This window comes from Ctenopharyngodon idella, chromosome 11 (genome assembly GCF_019924925.1).
Source record: "Ctenopharyngodon idella isolate HZGC_01 chromosome 11, HZGC01, whole genome shotgun sequence".
In the NCBI taxonomy this organism is placed as follows: Eukaryota; Metazoa; Chordata; class Actinopteri; order Cypriniformes; family Xenocyprididae; genus Ctenopharyngodon; species Ctenopharyngodon idella.
In genome coordinates this window covers 28,630,802-28,651,607 of record NC_067230.1, presented here as the reverse complement: position 1 = coordinate 28,651,607, position 20,806 = coordinate 28,630,802, and the positions used below count along the sequence as shown (strand labels likewise).

General features: G+C 36.7%; 1 protein-coding gene across 13 annotated transcripts in view; it reads right to left on the bottom strand.

The window, feature by feature from the left end:
• The window catches only part of camta1b (calmodulin binding transcription activator 1b), a 306,867-nt gene that overhangs the window by 133,677 nt on the left and 152,384 nt on the right, over positions 1–20,806 (bottom strand). For all 13 annotated transcript variants that reach the window (XM_051912532.1, XM_051912526.1, XM_051912527.1 and 10 more), the window contains one exon: positions 20,321–20,388. In XM_051912532.1, the coding sequence (XP_051768492.1) occupies positions 20,321–20,388 (68 nt within the window). The remainder of the gene's footprint in view (positions 1–20,320; positions 20,389–20,806) is intronic.

Genomic DNA, 20,806 nt, shown 5'->3' with positions numbered 1-20,806 from the left:
CTCAGCATGCATCATGCTGATCTAAATGACATGAAGTGGATGAAATCAGAGACTGTAAATCATGCTTAATGATGCCTGCGGGCGGTAGCCTTAGGGGGAGGCCTAGCACACACACACACACACACACACACGGTTCTCACATGCATGCATACAAAGACAGCAAGAGAGAGGAAAGGACGTGTTTTATTTTGCCCTCGACCACAACTAAAACAAAGAACAGGAAGTGTTTGACAGATGACGCCATCCTCAACCTCCTTTCAACCCGAGACGATCAAGGCCTTGAATTCAGTCCATCTCAAGTGATTTGAAACGCTTTCTTCTGCATATGTAATATCATCTTTCTGATGGCTTCAACACTTACATTTTAGCTGCAGTTCGTTAGTGCTTACCAATTACTTCTACTAATTAACGACCAAAGGAGCTTCATGTGTGCATAAATAAAGCGCTGCTGTCGTCATCAGTGCTCCGTCTCCATACTCCCGGCAGTCCAACGGTTTAAATCATTGAAAAGAAAGTGGGCTGAAGGGGAGGAGGATATGAGACACCACAGAAATGGGTAACGAGAGGGTTTCAATATCAATGAGAAGCCCAGACGGAACCTGCTGACGTTTTTCACATTTTATGTTCTGATTTGTAAATGATTAGAGTTCAAATTCTACAGCGAGTTCTGTGTGGGCAAGGATGAAACGAACAGGGGATCTGCTGATTTTCAGATCAGTTTCATCCTAGCCAAAGCAACCCAATCACCATGAAAAGGAACAGACAGAATATCATCTAGCATCAGGACTGGCACCTGACATGCAAATTAAAATGTTCACCAGCAATTTTATTCAGTGGAAGTCATTCATTTTTAAAGAGAGTTTCCTGGATATCAACAGGAGTGAAGCTCTTGTGTTCCGCAACTTGAAAAGCTGGACACAACAGTCACGTCGGAAACTTGCTAGCAACCATCAGTACGGCACAATGGTGACAATGTACTGAATGCACACAAATATCTGCTTGTATATTCATTGAGTTCTGAGCAATAGAATTATTAGTGGTGCTCATGACTATTACAGTACATGTGCTCATATTTAGGATTAGTGATCTGAACAAACGTTGCTAAATTTCAGTGCAAAACTGGTTCTGCAACATTTGTGAGAGGTGAGGTGTGCTGTTATTTTACTAAGTGATCAGACTGTCGATTTGCAATTTAATTGCTGCTGGTATGAACACACTTTCAAAGACAACATATGGGCCACTAATCCCTGCCCATTTCCTGGGACCCCTGCTTCATGATAAGTGCCATTCTGCTCCACTTATTATATTTCTATGGTTTTGTACTGTGACATGACTCTGATTCATTCCTCTATGAATAGAGAGACAGGAAATGGAGCCGTTTACATTTCTGTCTAGGCCAGTCGGTGGGAGGCTGAATTTCTCCTCCCCGTCTATTGATTTCAGCTGTTTCCATGTTATACTGCTATTAACTGTAGCCAGAGATGTTATGCTCTAATTTAAGGTTGTCTCACAAATACTAACATTTTAGCTTTAGACTTAAAGTGCCCCTATTAGCCTATGCTATTTTAAAGGTTTCTAATTTAGTTTTGGAGGTCTCCTACAATAGGTTTACATGCATCCAAGGTCAAAAACACTTTAATTTTCTCATAATATTTATGGAACATCACCTCATTTCTCAAAGAGTCTGAAAAAGGTTCGGTCGAAGATTCTGTCTCTCTAAACCCCTCCTTTCCGACAGCCTACTCTGCTCTGATTGGTTGGACGGCTCAGTCTGTTGTGATTGGTCTACCACCTACAGCTTGTGTCAGAAATGAAACGTCCATTACCATATCTGAATTTCAGCTCTGGATCTTCCTCAGCACTTGATACACAGTGATACGAACAGTTTTTCCGTATCAATTCCAATGCCAGTCCTCATCCAAATGCAAAGTGGATTTTCAGTGTTGAAAACAGCGTCTTCTGTCAACAACACAGTCTCAGCTACAACTACAGTGTTTGAGGGCGGGGCAGCCAATGAAAACCACAGGCTGGCATTATGCAAATTTGTTACATTGTTATATAGGTATGTAACAGGAAGTGAGCCTGGAATTACTGGCGACTCGTTTCAGCAGGTCAGAATCGACAACAATTGACAATAACTGTATTTTCTGTACTTCCCTTTGCAGACCTTTTTACATTCACAAATAGCTATATTACACACTGCATGAAAGGTAATATTCAAAAAAGTAGTTCAGAGATTGATAGAGATTTTGATCATCATCATTTACTTACCCTCATGTTGTTTCAACCCTGAATTTATTTCTTCCATGAGACACAGAATGAGAAGATAAAGTCAGTTTTCATTGTATGCTCAATTAAAGTGGATGGTGGCTGATCAAGTTCCAAAATTGAAACACACACACACACAAAAAAAAAGAAAAAAAAAAAGAAAAAAAGAAAGAAAAAGAAAGAAAAAGCGCAATATGTTGAGATTATTGAGACATTCTAAAAATCTTATTTAAAAAAACTTTAAAAAAAGTTCTAGGTTTGCTGTTTGTTTGTAGGACTGCACAATTTGGTCAAACATGGTGTGATTATATATCAATACGACTATATAGTAATAGTAATAATAATAATATTTTAAAATTTTTAATATTTTAATATTTTTTAATAATTTTATTATGGTTATTATTAGTAAATAAAAATATTATACAAAATAAGAAATATTACTTTTACATTATATCACTTACATTATTATATTACTATTAAGAAAAGCAATATAATAATAATAATAATAATACTTTTATTTTATAGGACAACTTTAAAATTGCAATAATAGTATTTATGGCTGTCCTAATTTCTTCATTTTCAAACATTAAAGCATCAAGCTTTATTTTGGTGGAAAACTGCCCAGAGACCTTAAAGCTTTGCTGTCAACAGCTGGTTTATAAAGACTTTTCATTACAGGTTTGGAAAGATGATTGTTGCATGTTATAAGCACCCTAAAATACAACCTGTGCACTAAATCTTATCTTGATAGCTTTGTGTGAGAAAAAAGTCGTTAATCTCTGAAACTCACACTCAGCAGCTGTGTTCTCCATTCACATTCATTGTAAGGAAAAGAGCAGCTTGTACAGTCTGCTTTAAATATCTCCTTTTCTGTTCTATGGAAGAAAAAGACATAAGGGTGAGTAAAACGATGGCAGAGTTTTCATTTTTTGTAAGCAAGAAAGAGAGAGAGAGCAAAAGAGACGAGTTGGAAGTGCTTTCGTAATGGGCTGCCCAGCTCGTCTCTTATGTGTGTGTGATTTACTTTGTCAGCAGACACTGTGGCACTAGGTGGTTTACTGATCCACAACACTCTCTCGGCTTCCTCTTTCCATCTCTCCCTCACTCTCTCTGGAATGTGGAGGCGAATGTAATCACAAAAATGTGTTTGATTAAATGGAGTGGATGCCCCTGACAGTCAAGTCTGGAGACAGACGGAGAGATGCAGCCTCCACCAGAGCAGGAAGAACGGCAGACTGGGGAAATCACTCGTCTCTTTTAGAAAGCACCAGATCATTTCTGTGTTTTCCCCTCTCGGATCACACCACAACAACCTCTCCCACCACACTTACCCATCGCCTCCTTCCCTGCGTACGATCTTCCTCTTCTGCTCCTTCTCAGTCGTGCCAGCATCATCACAGGAGTTCTCGCTAGCAGCGGGAAGTACAGAAAATCACAGGCTGTCGCCAAAGACTCATAAAGTGCCGCGTAAAACGAGGTCAGCAATTAATTACCTTAAATTAAAAAGCCCCTCAGCGTGGCGATGGAAAAGACCCCTGCGCCCGTCAACAGCTCCATCTGAGAGAACTGACGGCGGGATGGGAAAGGCCTTGCGGAGCCCGTGTAGGGGTGAGGAAAGGGGGACCGGCAGGAGAAGGTTGATTTGGAGAGATCGCGGGCGCTGATTAATGAAACATGGCCGCTGCCTACTGAGAGAGAACATTCTGATCTTGTCGACTGAATGTGGATTAGCAAGCACTAAGGGCTACGCTGACATGCTGCTCATTCGCAGGATTACAGGACAGTGCTGTCTTTTGTCGAAGCACAACATACTGCCAGTGTTGAATGTACTCATACTGTATGTGACATTGAACAGAAGATCCTGCCTTGCATTCAATTCGGACTATTATGTTATTGTTGCGCATACAGAATGCAGGTTTGAATTAAAAAAATTGTGAGACATGGAACAGTGGAATAAAAACAAACAAATAAACATGCAAGGTCAAAAGATGCATTTTTTAAAAGTTAAACTTCTTTCAACTTGAAGCCTCAAAAATATTAAAAAGCAAAAACGGCTTTCAACATTGATAATAATAAGAACTATTATTAATATTTGAGTACCATTAATAATTGATAATAGTTAAGCACCAAATCAGCATATTAGAATGGTTTCTGAAGGATCATGTTACACTGAAGTATTACAGAAATATATTTACTAGTGATGTATTGCGCAGTATACCAGTAATGGGGGAAAATCTGTATATATTTTATTTAAAATGGAACGATATCATGATTTTGTTTATTTATTATAGCTGGTCAAATTTGCCCCTGTTTGGGTGTGAGCAAAAACATGCCCTTTGTGTAAGTCCCTTTAAATGCAAATGAGCCGCTGCTCCCGGCCCCCTTTCCAGAACAAGGCGGAGCTTTACCAGCTCCTGCTTCGGTTGCTCAACAACAACAAAGCTGGAGAATCTCACGCAGCCAAAATGAGGATTTTCAGTAACGGTGTTCAGCCTTACATTGTTCAAACTGGAGTCGGACACTGATGGAGAGACTCAGGAAGAAGTTACAACTTTTAGAATGCAACTGGATGTTTCTGAATGGTTAGTGGATAAATTTATGTAGTCGCTGTGGAGTTGATTCAACTCATGTGCCGTCACGATAATCTTTTGTGCAAATCCAGCATTGAATTGACGCTCGTTTGTGAAGCAGTCCGGCGTAAAATTACGGCATGGCAACAACACTCTACTACAACAACTCTTCCTCTTCTCTAAAGCAGCCCAACATGGCCTCACCCCCTTTGTTGTGTGTTCTCGGGGGCAGGGCTTATGTAAATTTTAGGGTTAGTGATGTCACCAACCTGGGAAGAAGCTCGTTGTAGTACCTACCAGCCATTTTTTGTAGTTCTTAAACAGAGAATTCTGTAAAAGAAAATATCTCTCTATGCATTGAACTTTGAGCATCATAACTTTGCAGATGTTGTTTATGATCAAACAGCAACATTACACACTAACTAAAGTTAAAAAAATTGAAATCATAATCAAGGTCCCCTTTAAGCACAAAAGCTGTGAAAAGTAACTCAATTTGGAATGCGCGAGCTCTTTGAGAGGTGGATTTATTTGTTGTGCGCTGTGGGTATGAGCGCAAAGAAAATGTCTCTCAAAGAGTGCACAAGTACTGAATGATATAAAATCGCTTACATGTTTAAATTGGCAAGGCTTAAAAAGATGTGGGGAAGTGACATTTTCGTCAGCTGTGCCGAAACATGAGCGAATGTGTTGTATTGCAGCGCGAGCTCGCTTTTAGTGCAGATGTGATGTCATTTGAATCTAGAAGCCGAAATTCAGACCCTGTATGGTATTGATTTAATATCGATACTACGGAATTAAATTGCGGTACCGTACCAAAGACAAAATTGTGGTATCGAGCCAATCAGAAAATGTGGATTATACAAGCTTTTTGAGCAAATTGACTATTTACTTCCAGTTGTTTCTGAATGCAAGAATGTGAACTGTGCGAACGCTCCCTTTTGTTGGCCTGTGTTGACTCAGGGTCAAGCGTGAGGTGATAAAGGTCAGTCTGCTGACTGATTGCAGCGATGGGTTGGGCTTTACTCACTGGAGGACGCTGAGGTTATACAGAGTTCACACACATAAGTGCTGATGTGATCATAACTCAATCAGTCTGGAGACGACGTGTCTGTGGGATTTCAGGACCACGGACAGCGTCACTGAGAGCAGACAAACTTAGGACTAAAGATACACAATTATTTAACAGTTTGTGTACCTACAAATTACCCTAATCTGGGTGAAACACCTAGCAACCACCCAGAATATGATAAAACTGTACAGGAACCAAAAACCACTCAGAAAATATATGAACAAGTCCACACTAGCAAATGAAACAATAATGTGCATAAATAAATGAAAAAAATCTGTAATAAATCTCCCACTCTATAGTAATGTGATTAATTTAGCTGCCGGTCGATGTCTGGCATCAATATCACGGTTTGAGGGTTAAACTTTTATGACAGGACGGCAATTATTGAAAATTCTACGGGGTCTATAAATGTTGCTGCAAATTTTCCTCTGACCTTGGATCAGATGCCCGAGTCCTAATATATTCATTACTGCTCAGTCTTGCATGACATTATTTTCACACTTAAGCAGTTTTACTCCTAATGTTTGCCAGGATAATTTGTGAATGGCATATTATGAGATGTCTGTGTCTTTGAGGATCTTAAGAGAGCTCAGCGTTTGCCAGATATTAATGTTTGTATGTTTTATCGTGTTCGAACAATAAGTCACACGCGACTCGATTATGCCACCCATTCTGTCAAAGGTGTTGGCTGCCAGGATTGTTAATTAAATCTCAGTAAAGCCATGAATCGAGGGTCATTCTAAAAACTTCATTAGGAGTTATGAATATTAATTTTCCAATTTAAAACATCATCCAACAACCCTTTTGACTTTTTAAACATGCACAAGAAAAAAATATACTGCATAATTAATTAACTATAGATTTAGATTAATTAATGCAACGATGAAGAATTAATTGAAGTCAAAACTCTCCATCATTCCTTGTTGAACGAGGCCTACATGTGCATTATCAGAAGCGCCTATAACCACACACACTTGGGAAAATCTGGTTTCGAGAAGACTGGGACAGCTCATTTAATCACACCCTGAGCGCTGTGGTCCCATTTAAAGGGATAGTTCATCCAAAAATGATAATTCTGTCATCATTTACTCCCCCTTGTGCTGTTTAAAAACCTGTATGTCTTTCTTTCTTCCATGGAACACAAAAGGAGATGTTCTGCAGATTGTGTTGATCTTTCGTGTCAATACAATTACAATGAATGAGGACTGAGGATTTCAAGCTTCAAAATAAGGATGCAAAAGCAACATAAAATCATTATAGATGCAGACTTGTGCTCAATATTCCAATATAAAAGTTGTTATTCATTGATAATTTCCCACTCCACTGAGTCGTTACCCATTGCAACCGAGTCAGTGAGTTGAACTCAAGAACCGGATAGAATCATTTGTGAACAAATCATTCAGACTAGTGTTGTAAACCGATATAACAAATTCATTGAAAAGATCTGAATGTCTCAGTCAGAGCTGGGGATTTAATTTTTTTTTTTTTTTTTTGTGATTGACAACATCCAGCTGTTTTCCATCTATGGTTTCTAATGTGTTTTGAATCCTTTTTGAAGCTTGAATGCTTCATTCACAGTCCATTGTATTGCACAGGAGGAAAAAAAAATGCATTGAAAACAATATTCCAAATTTGCACCCTGCGAGAGAGGAAAGTCATGCAGGTTTAGAACGACAAGACTAAATGATGAATTTTTGGGTGAACTATCCCTTTAAGAACCTACACATTCGGGAGTTATAAACCCTAGCAGCGTGTCCTAACCAGACGCAATGCGATAATATTCCAGCGACAAAAAATTTGTCTGTCCACACCAGATGCGACGTGACTATGAAACGCGATAAAGTCGATCAAAAATCAGTCAGAAGAGCGCGTGGGCGGGCTCTCTCGGCAAGCTTCTGGCACTCGCAACGAAATGGAGTACATATTCAAATTCATGAATATTACACCATTTTAACATCATTAAATATACATACTGAGTTACTGAAACAATCTTTGTCATAGAATACACGTGTCTGTTCACAATGAGTTGACAGTTTGAACTCACATTAGACGCTTTTAACATTAAATAAAGCCATAAACATTACCTGAGATTATCATTGCCATACTTTGTGTTGTTGTTCCAGCCGCGACGTCGCAGAAAATTAGAAACCGTTTCTAAAATAGAATCGTCGCGTGTCGCCGTTGCGGCTGGTTAGGACACGGTGTAATGCTCACCTCCAAAAGCACGCTGAATACCTGCTATTTCAGGATCAATATTTCCAAGAAGCTTCTTAGTTTCTGCTTGCTATTAGATGCTAATCACTCTGGTATTTCATTACCGCTATTTAAATCATAAATTCAGCTCTTTTTTCAGAGCAGATGTACTTTGGCAGACACGCACTTCATCCCTAGAGGAGAGACAGGGAGTTGATGTCTGTTCTGCAAGTGTTGCTAAATAATTGAATTCAGTCTTTATCACCAGGAGACACTGAGCCTCACAAGGGTGATCTGCCCGTGAGCTTTACCTCTCGCTCTCCCATTTGACACATTCATACACATAAATGTATTAACTCACAGGCTGTGTGTCCGAAATCGAAGGCAGCTGCTCAGTCAGTCAATGATTTTTGTATGAAGGCGCCTCCTAAGGCTTCCAAGGGAACATAATGTCACGTCTAATGATCTAGAACAAATTCAAGTGAGCTTTAGGAATAACCAAGTGAATATTTAATGACTACAATGGTTATTTCTAACTATAAATGGAATTATAAGCTTAAAAATAAGAAAAAAAAATACATTTCTAAATTAATTTACTTTCAAATGCTCTGTCAAATGTCATTTTCTTTCAACTGGACAACATACTGTCCAGTAACTGAAAAATGAAAAACTGAAAACTGAATTGACCTTTAAGCATTAAACCAAGGACTTTTCTGTCAGCCAAATGCCTTTGACCTAAAACATATACTTGAATGTCCTCCTGAGATTTAATATGAACATTTCAACAATTTAACAACACATTTGCATGTTGCAGTTGTCACATGACATCTAGGCAAACAAATAAAACATTTAATCTGTAGTATTTTAATTTATTTTAGGTTGCATGTTCAGTACTTCAAGAATGTCTAAAAGATGTGGAAAAAAATATTTGAAAACTTGACCTGATCTGTGACTCTCAGTGTGCCAAACACAACACAAGCTCTGATGACGGACACATTCAAGGCTGTGTACTGCGTATGGCAGAATGCATTAATGTGTTTGTTTATGATGGTTTGTTTTGGATTATTCACGAGCTCGGGGCCGACAGAATCAGGTCACCCGGCACTCAAATCAAAAGATGTAATATGACCAACCACACGCCAACCCAACGCACAAAACTTCAACTGTGTGAGTTTCGTGTGTTGTATGTTTTATAGAGGCGGGAATCTCTCGCTGTTCCACTTGATGGTCAATAGTGTTCCCGGACCACACGGACGTATCGCTGCTCTCGCCAGCGTGTGCTCATCCTTCACATATCTTCTGCTTGCTGTGTTTTCTCTTTTCCAATTCCGTCAGATTTCTTCCTCTGCTCTTCCCGTATGGTTCAGTGCGTCCTACACGGCGTCTCTCATCCATCATCTCTCGCTGCTCTCCTCCGGCTCCTGTCTTTTTCTCTCTCTCTCTATTTCATATTGACATGTTGCCACTTCCCAGACCCCTCTCGTTTCATCTTGCTCAACTACCTCTCGGACGGACCGCTTCACTCAGGCCCACCACCCTCCCAACACACACACACGCACGCACACACACCTAACTCATCTCTGTAAAGACTTCACTCACAAAGTGCAAGAGGACCACAGTAATATTGTAAATGAGAAACACACACACACACACACACACACACATCCACACACACACACAAGCACACATAAATGCATAACAACACATATGCACGAAAAGCACACATATACACACACACACAAAATGCAACAGAAAAACGTACAAAAATACACATAAAAAAAGCACATGCACAAAAGCACACAAAACTGCACATACAGTATATAAACACAAAAACAAACATATAAAAAGGCACAGGAATACTCAAAAATAAATATTCACGCATGCATGCACACACACACATACATGCACACTAGGGATGTCCAGTAAGTAATGGTGTCAATCTTTTTACGTCATCGATAGTGCTCAGCACTGACTCTACTGGTTTCAGAGTGCTTTCTGACTGACGGCTGCTTTTGTACTCTCACATGTGTAGATGTTCGCATGCACTTTATAATGAAAATGCCCATCTTGGCAGGTTGTTAATGTGAACACAGTCCGTTTGTTTTCAGAAAACATAGAATAAATCTGCTAAGCATTAAAATATCAGATATGCACATGAGATTTTGCAGTGAAATGCAGCAGTGCTGATTTCTATTACATACAAGACATCAAATTAATTTTTAAGATTTCATTTTTTTTCCCATGCAAAATAAGGACATATAAATAAAAAAAATAGGAAATTTTATTTGGTTAAGTACTACTCATCCTAGTATTTAACTTCCCTCTGGTGGGCCATTTTTTACCCCAAATTTTACATTTTGTTTTCTTTTTTAGAATTTTTTACTTCATTGGAATGGTACAAAACTTGGTAAATGTTTCGGCACTTGCTATGTGAACACACAAAAAAATCATGGACATGATTCGAAAAGGTTAAATGGTCCTGAAAAAAGTCACACTTATGCTCCTTGTGGTCAAAACTGAGCGAATTGGAAATAAATGGGAGATAAATTTCATCTAGTGAAAACTTTTGGTACTGCAGCCAAACAAAATCTTACTGAAAGCTAATTTTTTAAGATATCAAGCTCAAATTTGGAATGCAACTTTTTATAGATCTATGGCTTTGATTTTCTTGCAGTTTTAGAATAAAATGTGTTTTTGAAAAAATATATTTCATATAAAAATTGAAAATAGTGTTTTTGTGCATTTTTCATAACAATAAACGTACAATTCTGTAACTTTAAGTTAACTTTTTTCACTTCAGCAATAATTTGCCTAGTGTCATCTTTGAAAAGAGATCAAAATTAAGTCTGTGCTCTAAAGCATTCACAATTTATGACAAAAGTTGGAAATTTCATTTTCAGGTCTATGCTCAAAAAGTGAATAAATGGATTATAACTACAGCGTAAATATAACTTGGTACAATAAAATCCCCTAAAAAAAATAAAAAATATTAAATAAAAACATTATTGAACTAAAATATCATACATTAATTTCACTGAGATGGAGAAAAAAAAAAATAGTAATTTTTGTTAAATAAATAAGTTTATCCTTTTTTATGGAATTAAAATTGGTATAAAGAACCGGGAAGTATCACTGCTATTGGTTTCAACTACTGAACGTGACAACACTAATGCAAACATTCACACATGCACACACACACAATTTCTTTTCCTGCATTAATAAATGCCCAGTGTCTTGCCAGAAAGCATTAGTGCAGAGCAGAGAGTCTGTCTGCCGCTGCAGCGCCAACACATGCAGCACTAGCGGGAAGAGCCAGAGGAGCTGACGTACCGTCTGAGAGACGGCCCATCGCACAATTTATTATGGCAGGCACGCGATACACACACTGCCTACATCTCCACACACACACACACACACACACACACACAACACACTCTTACTGTTTGCTGTGTGAAAAGCGGTGGTTTATTTCCTGGAGGAATAGAGTGCTATGTTCGATGAAACCTTCAAAGCTCACTGTTGTTATTTTGGTGTTTTAATAAAAGGCATGTCCGACAAACTGCTCATTCGGGATTATGTGAAGGCGCTCAAACAAGAGGTGGGCATCAAAGAGAAACTGAAGTGTGAGAGCTTCTTTATTCAGTAGATGTGTGATGAAAATGACTGGACCATATCAATATTATTTCATCATGCCACGTCAAAACATCTCAAGACGTTGTGTTTGTGCATTTCAAGTAAAGGCATCTCCACGTCTATCACAGATAATCCCTGACAATCATCGGCTGTAACTCAGCAAAAATAATGCAGCGCAGACCAGATCCAGACCTGATTCAGACTCACACTGTCTGCATGAGCACCAAAGCTCAATCACGTAACGCTCATGCACTAACCACAAGGTCTGAGAAATTCTCAGTTTGGTATTTGACAAACTAAAGAATTCCTAGAGCTCAAACAGCAAAGCAAGCCTCTAGCAACGCCAAGGTCATGGGTTTGATTCCAAGGAAATGCATGAATTGAAATGGAACAGTTTATTGAACATTTAAATAAAAATCTATATAAAAAAGTTTGTATGTTTTTTGTTGAATATCATATTTGATACATCAGCTTTTATTGCTCATATAGTATGATATTGGAGAATACGCAGCTCATACTTAAGGAAAAAAACTGAGCAAAAATATGCAATTTGGCGCAGTATATGACCAAAAAAAGCAAGATAAAATACTGATAGCTTGTAATGTAAATCTTTATAACAGTACAGCAATATCAGTTTTTGCACTCTATATCTCCATATCATGTCTTAAGACGATATTTAAATGCTTAGTTTTATGATCAAAGCTCTGAAATGATGATTGATAGAAGTACAATTAAACATTAGCCAAAATCCTGATGTATCATATTTGACATATTTGATAAAAAAAAATATATATATATAGCCCTTCAGCCATGATTTATTAACGATACAGCACAGCCTCTCCTACCTTATTGCTTACATATATATATGCATGGATAATCAAGAAAACCTAAGTTGCTTCAGTCCAGTTAATGTTCATCTTGAAATATTAATAACAATATAAAACAATATAAAAGTTATCCACCTCCCCCTCCCACCCCCACAGTTATCCCCCCCCAGTGGTAAACCATCGAAATTTCGAAACATTTTGAAACACTTACGACATAACGAAGCCTCGTTTACTAAAATCATGTGACTTTCATGCTCTGAACCACTGATTCGAAACAAAAGATTTGTAAAGCTTCGAAGCTTCATGAAGCAGTGTTTTGAAATCGCCCATCACTAGATATTGTTTAATAAAGTCGCTTTTTTGTTTTTTTTTGGCGCACAAAAAGTATTCTCGTCGCTTCGTAACATTAAGGTTGAACCACTGTAGTCACATGAACTGTTTTAAATATGTCTTTAGTACCTTTCTGGGCATTTGAAAGTGTAAATTAATTTGCTGGCAATGCAGGCCTCACTGAGCCATCGGATTTTATCAAAAATATCATAATTTGTGTTCTGAAGATGAACAAAGGTCTTACGGGTGTGGAATGACATGAAGGTGAGTAATTAATGACAGAATTTTCATTTTTGGGTGAACTAACCCTTTAAGTTTACTTTATGAAAATCAATGAAGATTTCACAGCAAAGAGGCGTCAGAAATTTGTGCATCAAATATGATACAGCAGGATTTATAGGGTTAATGCAATGTAAGGTGCTTCGGATAATAGTGTAGTGTCTGTTAAATGCATGAATGTAAATGCAAAGTGTAAGGTCAGAAACATGCTCTACACAAGTAAATAATTGTGACAAGCACCCCTTGTGGCAACACTGAGAATGCAACACACTTGAATTGCATTATGATTTGCGTTTGGCCACATTTTGGAATACAGGGACGAGTACAATTCAGCTGATTTATGTCTAATTCTGTCTCTGTTGTAATTCAGATATTTAAACTGGTTTCTTTAAACTATGCATAGTAATACTTAACAATGTGATTTAAGCTCTGAAACTACCCTTTCATCAACGACAGTAAACAGGACCTTTTTTTGGCTCTGAGGTTAAAATTTTCCCAACTTTCTGACACTCTCATCGTTTGCTCGCCGCCACTGACAGCCCCTGCTGCTCGGCTCCCATAGAGAATGAATTGAAAACATCCGCTCAGCTCATCTGACTTTGCACCAGTGGACACGTGTGATAAAAACAAAGCAGAAGATGAAGTGTAAAGCACTCTTTAGACTATCATCACAGTCATGTACAGTGTGTCAGTATATTGAATATATTCTGTTTGTGTCTGGAGCTGCCAGTAGGTGTGTACATCACAGAGAGAGAGCAGATCAATCTCTCTCTCTATCTCTCTCCTGGCTGAAAGTCAGATAAAACACATGCTGACTCACAATATATATGTGTGTGTGCATTCTTGAGCGTTGTGTTTGTGTGTCCCTCTGCCCAATCAAACTTCTGTTATGGATCAATTACCTCGACTTTCATGTTTGTCAACTCTGATGATAAACTGATATGGATCATTAGCGCTTTAATTGGTCGATTGCGTATCTTTAAGAACAACTAGGGAGAATTTGCAAGCAAAGGTCCGTTCGGCGCAAGTGGTTTCTATTCTAGTTCTGTTTAAAATTCACTGCGGTACAGACGGGTCTTCTCGGTTCACTGGCCTACAAAGTCCACTACAACTCGAGCAGGAAACATGAACTCCTGAAGACGGGCGGACACTTTCTCCTCTGCGTCCTCCCTGCTTTCCTTTCCCTCTGTTTATCAATTTTCTCCTTGTTCTATCTTCCATAGCTTCGGTTTCAAAGAGCCCTGGGTGCATTTGCACATGAATGAGCGTGTGGTGTTTAATTACGACCTCAGATGCACTCCCCTTGCGGAAGAGAGGAGAGACACATGACACAAAGCAGATCAGCCAAATTAAACTTTGACAAAACGGCAGCGGGCATGCATTGGTATTCCTCAGACGTCATTGTTTTGATGGGAAAGGGCCCTTTATGTTCTGTTCTTTAGAGAGAGACTGGAGGAGTCTGGAAGCGACTGCGCAGCAGAGTAGGGGAGAGAGAAAGCACAGAAATTCAACAATATTCATGCTTAAGACAAGAAAAAAAATTGCCAATGGGATAAGAATTTTTTTTCCCCCCTTTTAAATTAAATACCCATATTTATCCCAATGGCAAATCATTTTTTTTCTTGTTTTAGCCTGAACTACTCAATTTTGTTAAATTTCTCTGATAACAAGACTGAATATCTTACGTCATTTTACTTCACATAAAATAATCATAGTCTATTTCAAAGGAATAGTTCACCAAAGAATGAAAATTCTGTCATCATTTACTCACCCTCAAGTTGCTTCAAACCTGTATGAGTTTCATTCTTCTGTTGAACACAAAAGAAGATATTTTAAAGAATGCTGGTAACCAGACAGTTGACTGAAGTAGTTCCATAGTAGGGAAAAAAGAAAAATACTATGGAAGTCAATGGGGTTCATCAACTGTTTGGTTACTGACATTCTGTAAAATACCTTTTTTTGTGTGTGTGTGTTCAACAGAAGAAAGAAATTCATACAGGTTTGGAACAACATGAGGGTGAGTAAATGATGACAAAATTTTCATTCTTGGGTGAACTATCCCTTTAATGGTCCTGCCATATGACAAATTAAAAGTACAAATATTCCATTTAGTCTCTCAATTAATATGAGATCACAAAAACTACATTAAAATCTTATATAATAATAACAATAATAATAACTTGTTGTTATTGTTAATATACACAATTTTATGATTAATATATATAATATTAAAATTATTCATATAATTATATTTTTGATAAGAACAATTGCATAAAGTATATCAATTATTATTATTATGTAGTTTTAGTATTGGTATATATATATATATATATATATATATATATATATATATATATATGACCCTGGTCCAGTCATAAGGGTCAGTTTTTTTAAATTAAGATTTATACCTCATCTGAAAGCTAAATAAATAATCTTTCCGTTGATGTATGGTTTGTTATGATATGACAATATTTGGTTGAGATACAACTATTTGAAAATCTGGAATCTGAGGGTGCAAAAAAATCAAAATATTGAGAAAATCACCTTTAAAAAAGTCGTTAGCAATGCATATCCACTCACAAAAATATATTTTTTATATATTTATGGTAGGAAATTTACAAAATATTTTCATGGAACATGATCTTTACTTAATATCCCAATGATTTTTGGCATTAAAAAAAAAAAAAATTGATAATTTTAACCAATATAATGTATTGTTGGCTATTGCTACAAATATACCCGTGCGACTTATGACTGGTTTTGTGGTCCAGGGTCACACATATATATATATATATATATATATGTATATATATATATATGTACATAATCATAATATTTACAGAATTTTATAATAATATAATATATAATAATATAATATCATATAATAAAAATTAATATGTATATAATAATATTAATCATGTTAATAAATGTTTAACATTATATTTTTGTTATAATAATTTATATTACACATTATTATAATTTATATATAATTTATATTTAAGGATGAGCAAAATGCTGCTTAAAATGTCACACTGCAGAATTTCAACAACATCAAATACTAAAAAATAGCTGCTAAGTGGAATTAATAATGCCCGGCTGAGTGAACCAATTATTCTTATAATTATAATTCTTATAACAAATAATTTGTATATAACTATTACAATTCTTATAATGATTAGTATAATTCTAAATAATAATTCTTATAACAAATATTTCTTGTTATTAAAATCAGAAATGTTTGGAGAGAACTGTATTGATTGAAGGCCCTGGAGTGCCGGAACCTCAAATACAGAATCCCAGGAAACACTGAGGCTGCCGCAGACGTTTATAGACGCTTCAAGCATCTTTAAATGGAAAATGGGCACAAACACACAGAGTGGTGGCAGTGCGAAGATCTGCTAGGCATATAAAGGTTAACATGCACACATATGCACATGCCAGGACACATTTATAAATACAAATACACAGAGCAGGAACAGCTAGCCAACTCACACAATTCACATATGTGTGAACAAATAAAAGCACTGAACGAATATTAGCGCAAATCGACAAATAACAACAAAAATACATCAAAGCTGGCATTAAAGTGTCTTATCAGTGCTATAAAAACAAATTAATATCCTGAGATGAGACATCATGAGTGAATTACCCAAGCTATCTTTTCATAAAGAGTCATAACTGAGATACAAGCACTCTTTTAACTTCAAATTAATACGACAACAATCATAGCAGTGCTTTCATTGCTTTAATTATATTATGAGATGAATGTGTGTGTGTGTGTAAGCATTTAGAAGTGATGTTGGCTGTGTATCTCCAGTCGTCGCTTGCAGTGTGAACTCACACTGGTTGTGACCCCTGAAGACAGCCTGGAGTCACACAGGCTTCATTAAGAGCAGGAAAGCACTTGCTGCACTAAACAGCCATGGCAAATTGCAGACTGAAATCAGTGCCATTATGTAAAGGCAGGCCGGGGGCGGCGAGGGGCTGTGTGTGTGTGTCTGTGTGTGAGTGCATGTGTGTGTGTGAGACTCAGTGGGAACACTCGTGTTTACATGTTTGTTTGTGTGTGTGTGTGTGTAGAGGACAGTTGCCCGGCAGTCTCTTCCCTGCTGCTCTGTGTCCTGGTGCTGTCACACACTGCGATCATATCATTAACGCTTCATCGTTAAGCTCTAATTTGGATGCACTTTTCTCATGTGAACCACATAATGGGGGCACACATATTCTCTCTAAAAGCAAATCATACTGTTTTTTAAAGGTACATTATCGTTCAAAACTTTTATTTAGCAAGCACACATTAAACTGATCAGAAGTAACAGTAAAGATATTTAAGATGTTGCATAAGATTTTTGTTTTAAATAAATGCTGTTCTTTTGAACTTTCTATTCATTAATCCTGAAAATGTTTCACAGTATTCACAAAAATATTAAGCAGCATAACTGTTTTCAACATTAATAATATAAAGAAATGTTTCTTGAGCAGCAAATCAGCATATTAGAATGATTTCTGAAGGATCATGTGACACTGAAGACTGGAGTAATGATGCTGAAAATACAGCTTTAAATTACAAGAATAAATTGCATTTTGAAACATATTCAAATAGAAAACAGTTCTTTTATATTGTAATAATATTTCAAAATATTACTGTTTTTATTGTATTGTTTTGTATGTAAGCTTGTTTCTGGCATAAATAAAAAAATAAAAAAGGCAATTACGACTTTTTATCTCACAATTCTGACTTTTTTTTCTTGCAATTTCAAATTTGCATCTCATAATTCAGATTTTTTTTTCTCAAAATTGCAAGATTTAAACTCGCAATTTCGAGTTATTAAGTCAGAATTGTGTGATATAATGTCAGAATTGCGTGTTATAAAGTCAGAATTGCGAGATAAAGTCGCAATTCGACTTTTTTTCTCGCAATTGCGAGTTTTTAATTACACAATTCTGACATTGTAACTTGCAATTCTGACTTTTTTTCTCAGAATTGTGAGTTTATATCTCACAATTTTGACTTTATAACAAGCAATTGCAAGAAGGAAAAACCTCTTTTTCCCCTCCTAATTGAACATTACAATACACAATTGCAAGTTTATATCATGCAATTCTGACTATATCACACAATTCTGACTTCACAACTTGCAATTCTGACTTTATATCCCTCAATTCTGACTTTATATCACACAATTCTGACTTCATAACTTGCAATTCTGACTTAATATCCCTCAATTCTGACTTTATATCTCACAATTCTGACTTTATATCCCTGAATTCTGACTTTATATCTCACAATTCTGACTTTATATCACACAATTCTGACTTAATATCTCACAACTCTGACTTAATATCCCTCAATTCTGACTTTATATCTCACAATTCTGACTTTATATCCCTGAATTCTGACTTTATATCTCACAATTCTGACTTTATATCTCACAATTCTGACTTAATATCTCACAACTCTGACTTAATATCCCTCAATTCTGACTTTATATCCCTCAATTCTGACTTTATATCTCACAATTCTGACTTAATATCCCTCAATTCTGACTTTATATCTCATAATTCTGACTTTATATCACACAATTCTGACTTCATAACTCGAAATTGTGAGTTCCTATCTCGCAATTCTGAGAAAAAAAGGTCAGAATTGTGAGATAAAAAGTCGCAATTACCTTCTTTATTTTTTATTTCATGGCGGAAACAAGCCTCCATAGTTTTGAGCATAGGTGAGCATAATAGACATATAAAAAAAATCTCACTGACTCAAAACTTTTGAACAATAATGCATATGAATTTAGTATTCCAGTAACATGCTTTTAACTCATTGTGTAATCTATTTTATCGATTTAAAAGGATAAACCTATATCTATACACTTAAGTCACACTTAAAAATGTCTAAATGTCATTGCATTTTGAATTATCCGTCACGTTTTTATAAATTGGAACGGAAATGTTTCAGTTAACAGAACCTCTGTAATATGTGCAATGTGAGCTAATCTCATGCAATTCAAAAATGTGTATGAATAGTTATTTTTTTCTGCTTGAAAAGTATGTTTGTGCTTCTTTCTTCAAAATAAATGACGCTTGATATTTTGTTATCTAATGCAATGACACTCAGATATTTTTATGTGCAGCTTAATTCCTAAAATATATTTTGGGTGCACTGTGTATGTGTCTGTGTGCCTACGTAAAACACAAACAAATCAAAAAGCATCTTATGAGTCATTTGGTGTCTGATGTCAGAGCTGAATCACTAAATACCGTTACACAAGAAATCGAGGTTGTTTCTCAGCTGTGTGCTCAGTAAAGCAGCTCTTATTTGCCTCTTCTGCTCGCTGTACTTACAAATGTGTGTGTACACGTTCGGTGAATGACAGGTCCAGATGCTGGCCAGGTAACCTCTGCCCATGTAAACAGCTCTTGAACCCGAAACCCTGTGGTGATTTGTCAGCCCGCATTTTCCCTTTCCCTTGATTTGCCTCCCATACAAACCCTCGCTCCTTCCACAGTTTTTTGAATAAATCCAAACTTATCTTTCTGGACCGCTGCAGATAAGCATGCAAAATTGCTCTGTTTGACACCATTGGATATTTTCGTCTTTACTCACAAGTTCCTTTAGTCATGATTAAATTTAATTGCATAGCCTTCTATTGAAATAAACTGCACTGAAAACATTTGGAACGTCAAAGTTTAGAATTAATCTACGTGCCATTTGGTCGCTCTTGACGTGTGCTACATATATAACCACGTATTATCTTAATTTGCATTCATCATCATATCACAGCTGTTATCTCTCTGGATAGATATAGAAACTGGCATTAAAAGTAAAAAGCTTTTTCATTATCGCTGCTCCGTAAATCAAGTAACACTGTAAATTTCGTGCTGAGCCCTTATCACCGTAGGGTGATGTTCTACCATCTCACCACATTACCACCCACATTAATGGCATTGGTGAGCAAAGACAGCATTAAGCTAATAGACCTGGCCACATCTTGCATTATAAATAGTCATTAATATTCCATTATCTGTCTGCACATGCCTGCGAAATGTGCAAGAACTGGCAGCTGTACTGAAATGTACCTTTCTGCTTTTCAGGTAACACTGTACTGTACATATGAAACAAGGAAATGCCGCCACGCATGTCATCTTACCTGGTTTTGGGGGACGTCGTCAGCCACTCTTCATGTTTTTCAAACGTTATCAAGTAGGCTGCAATCTCCTGCAACAGACAGAATAAAAGAATATTCAGGATTGTGCTCTTTTCACTGTCTAAAACATGTCTTTAAAATGCTAATTGCCTAGTTCAATAACATTACAATGTTAGTGTTCCATTATCAACTGAGATATAATTTAGGACCAGCTTTATTTTCTATTTTAATAATAACAATTAAAAAAATGAATTCCTAGTCAGCACACATTCCACAATCCCTTTCCCCTCTCCTCATCCTGTTATTTCCCACCCTTGAGTTTCCACTGGTCACACTATAAAAAACCTACCAAAAAGTACCACGTACCAACAGGTATTCTTGGAAATACCTTGAGGCATCATACAAACACCAGGGTTGTGTACAATTCAAATAAATTTAAATTAATACAAATGTAATTTTTAACTAAAGGAAAAATTTGGTTTAAAACCT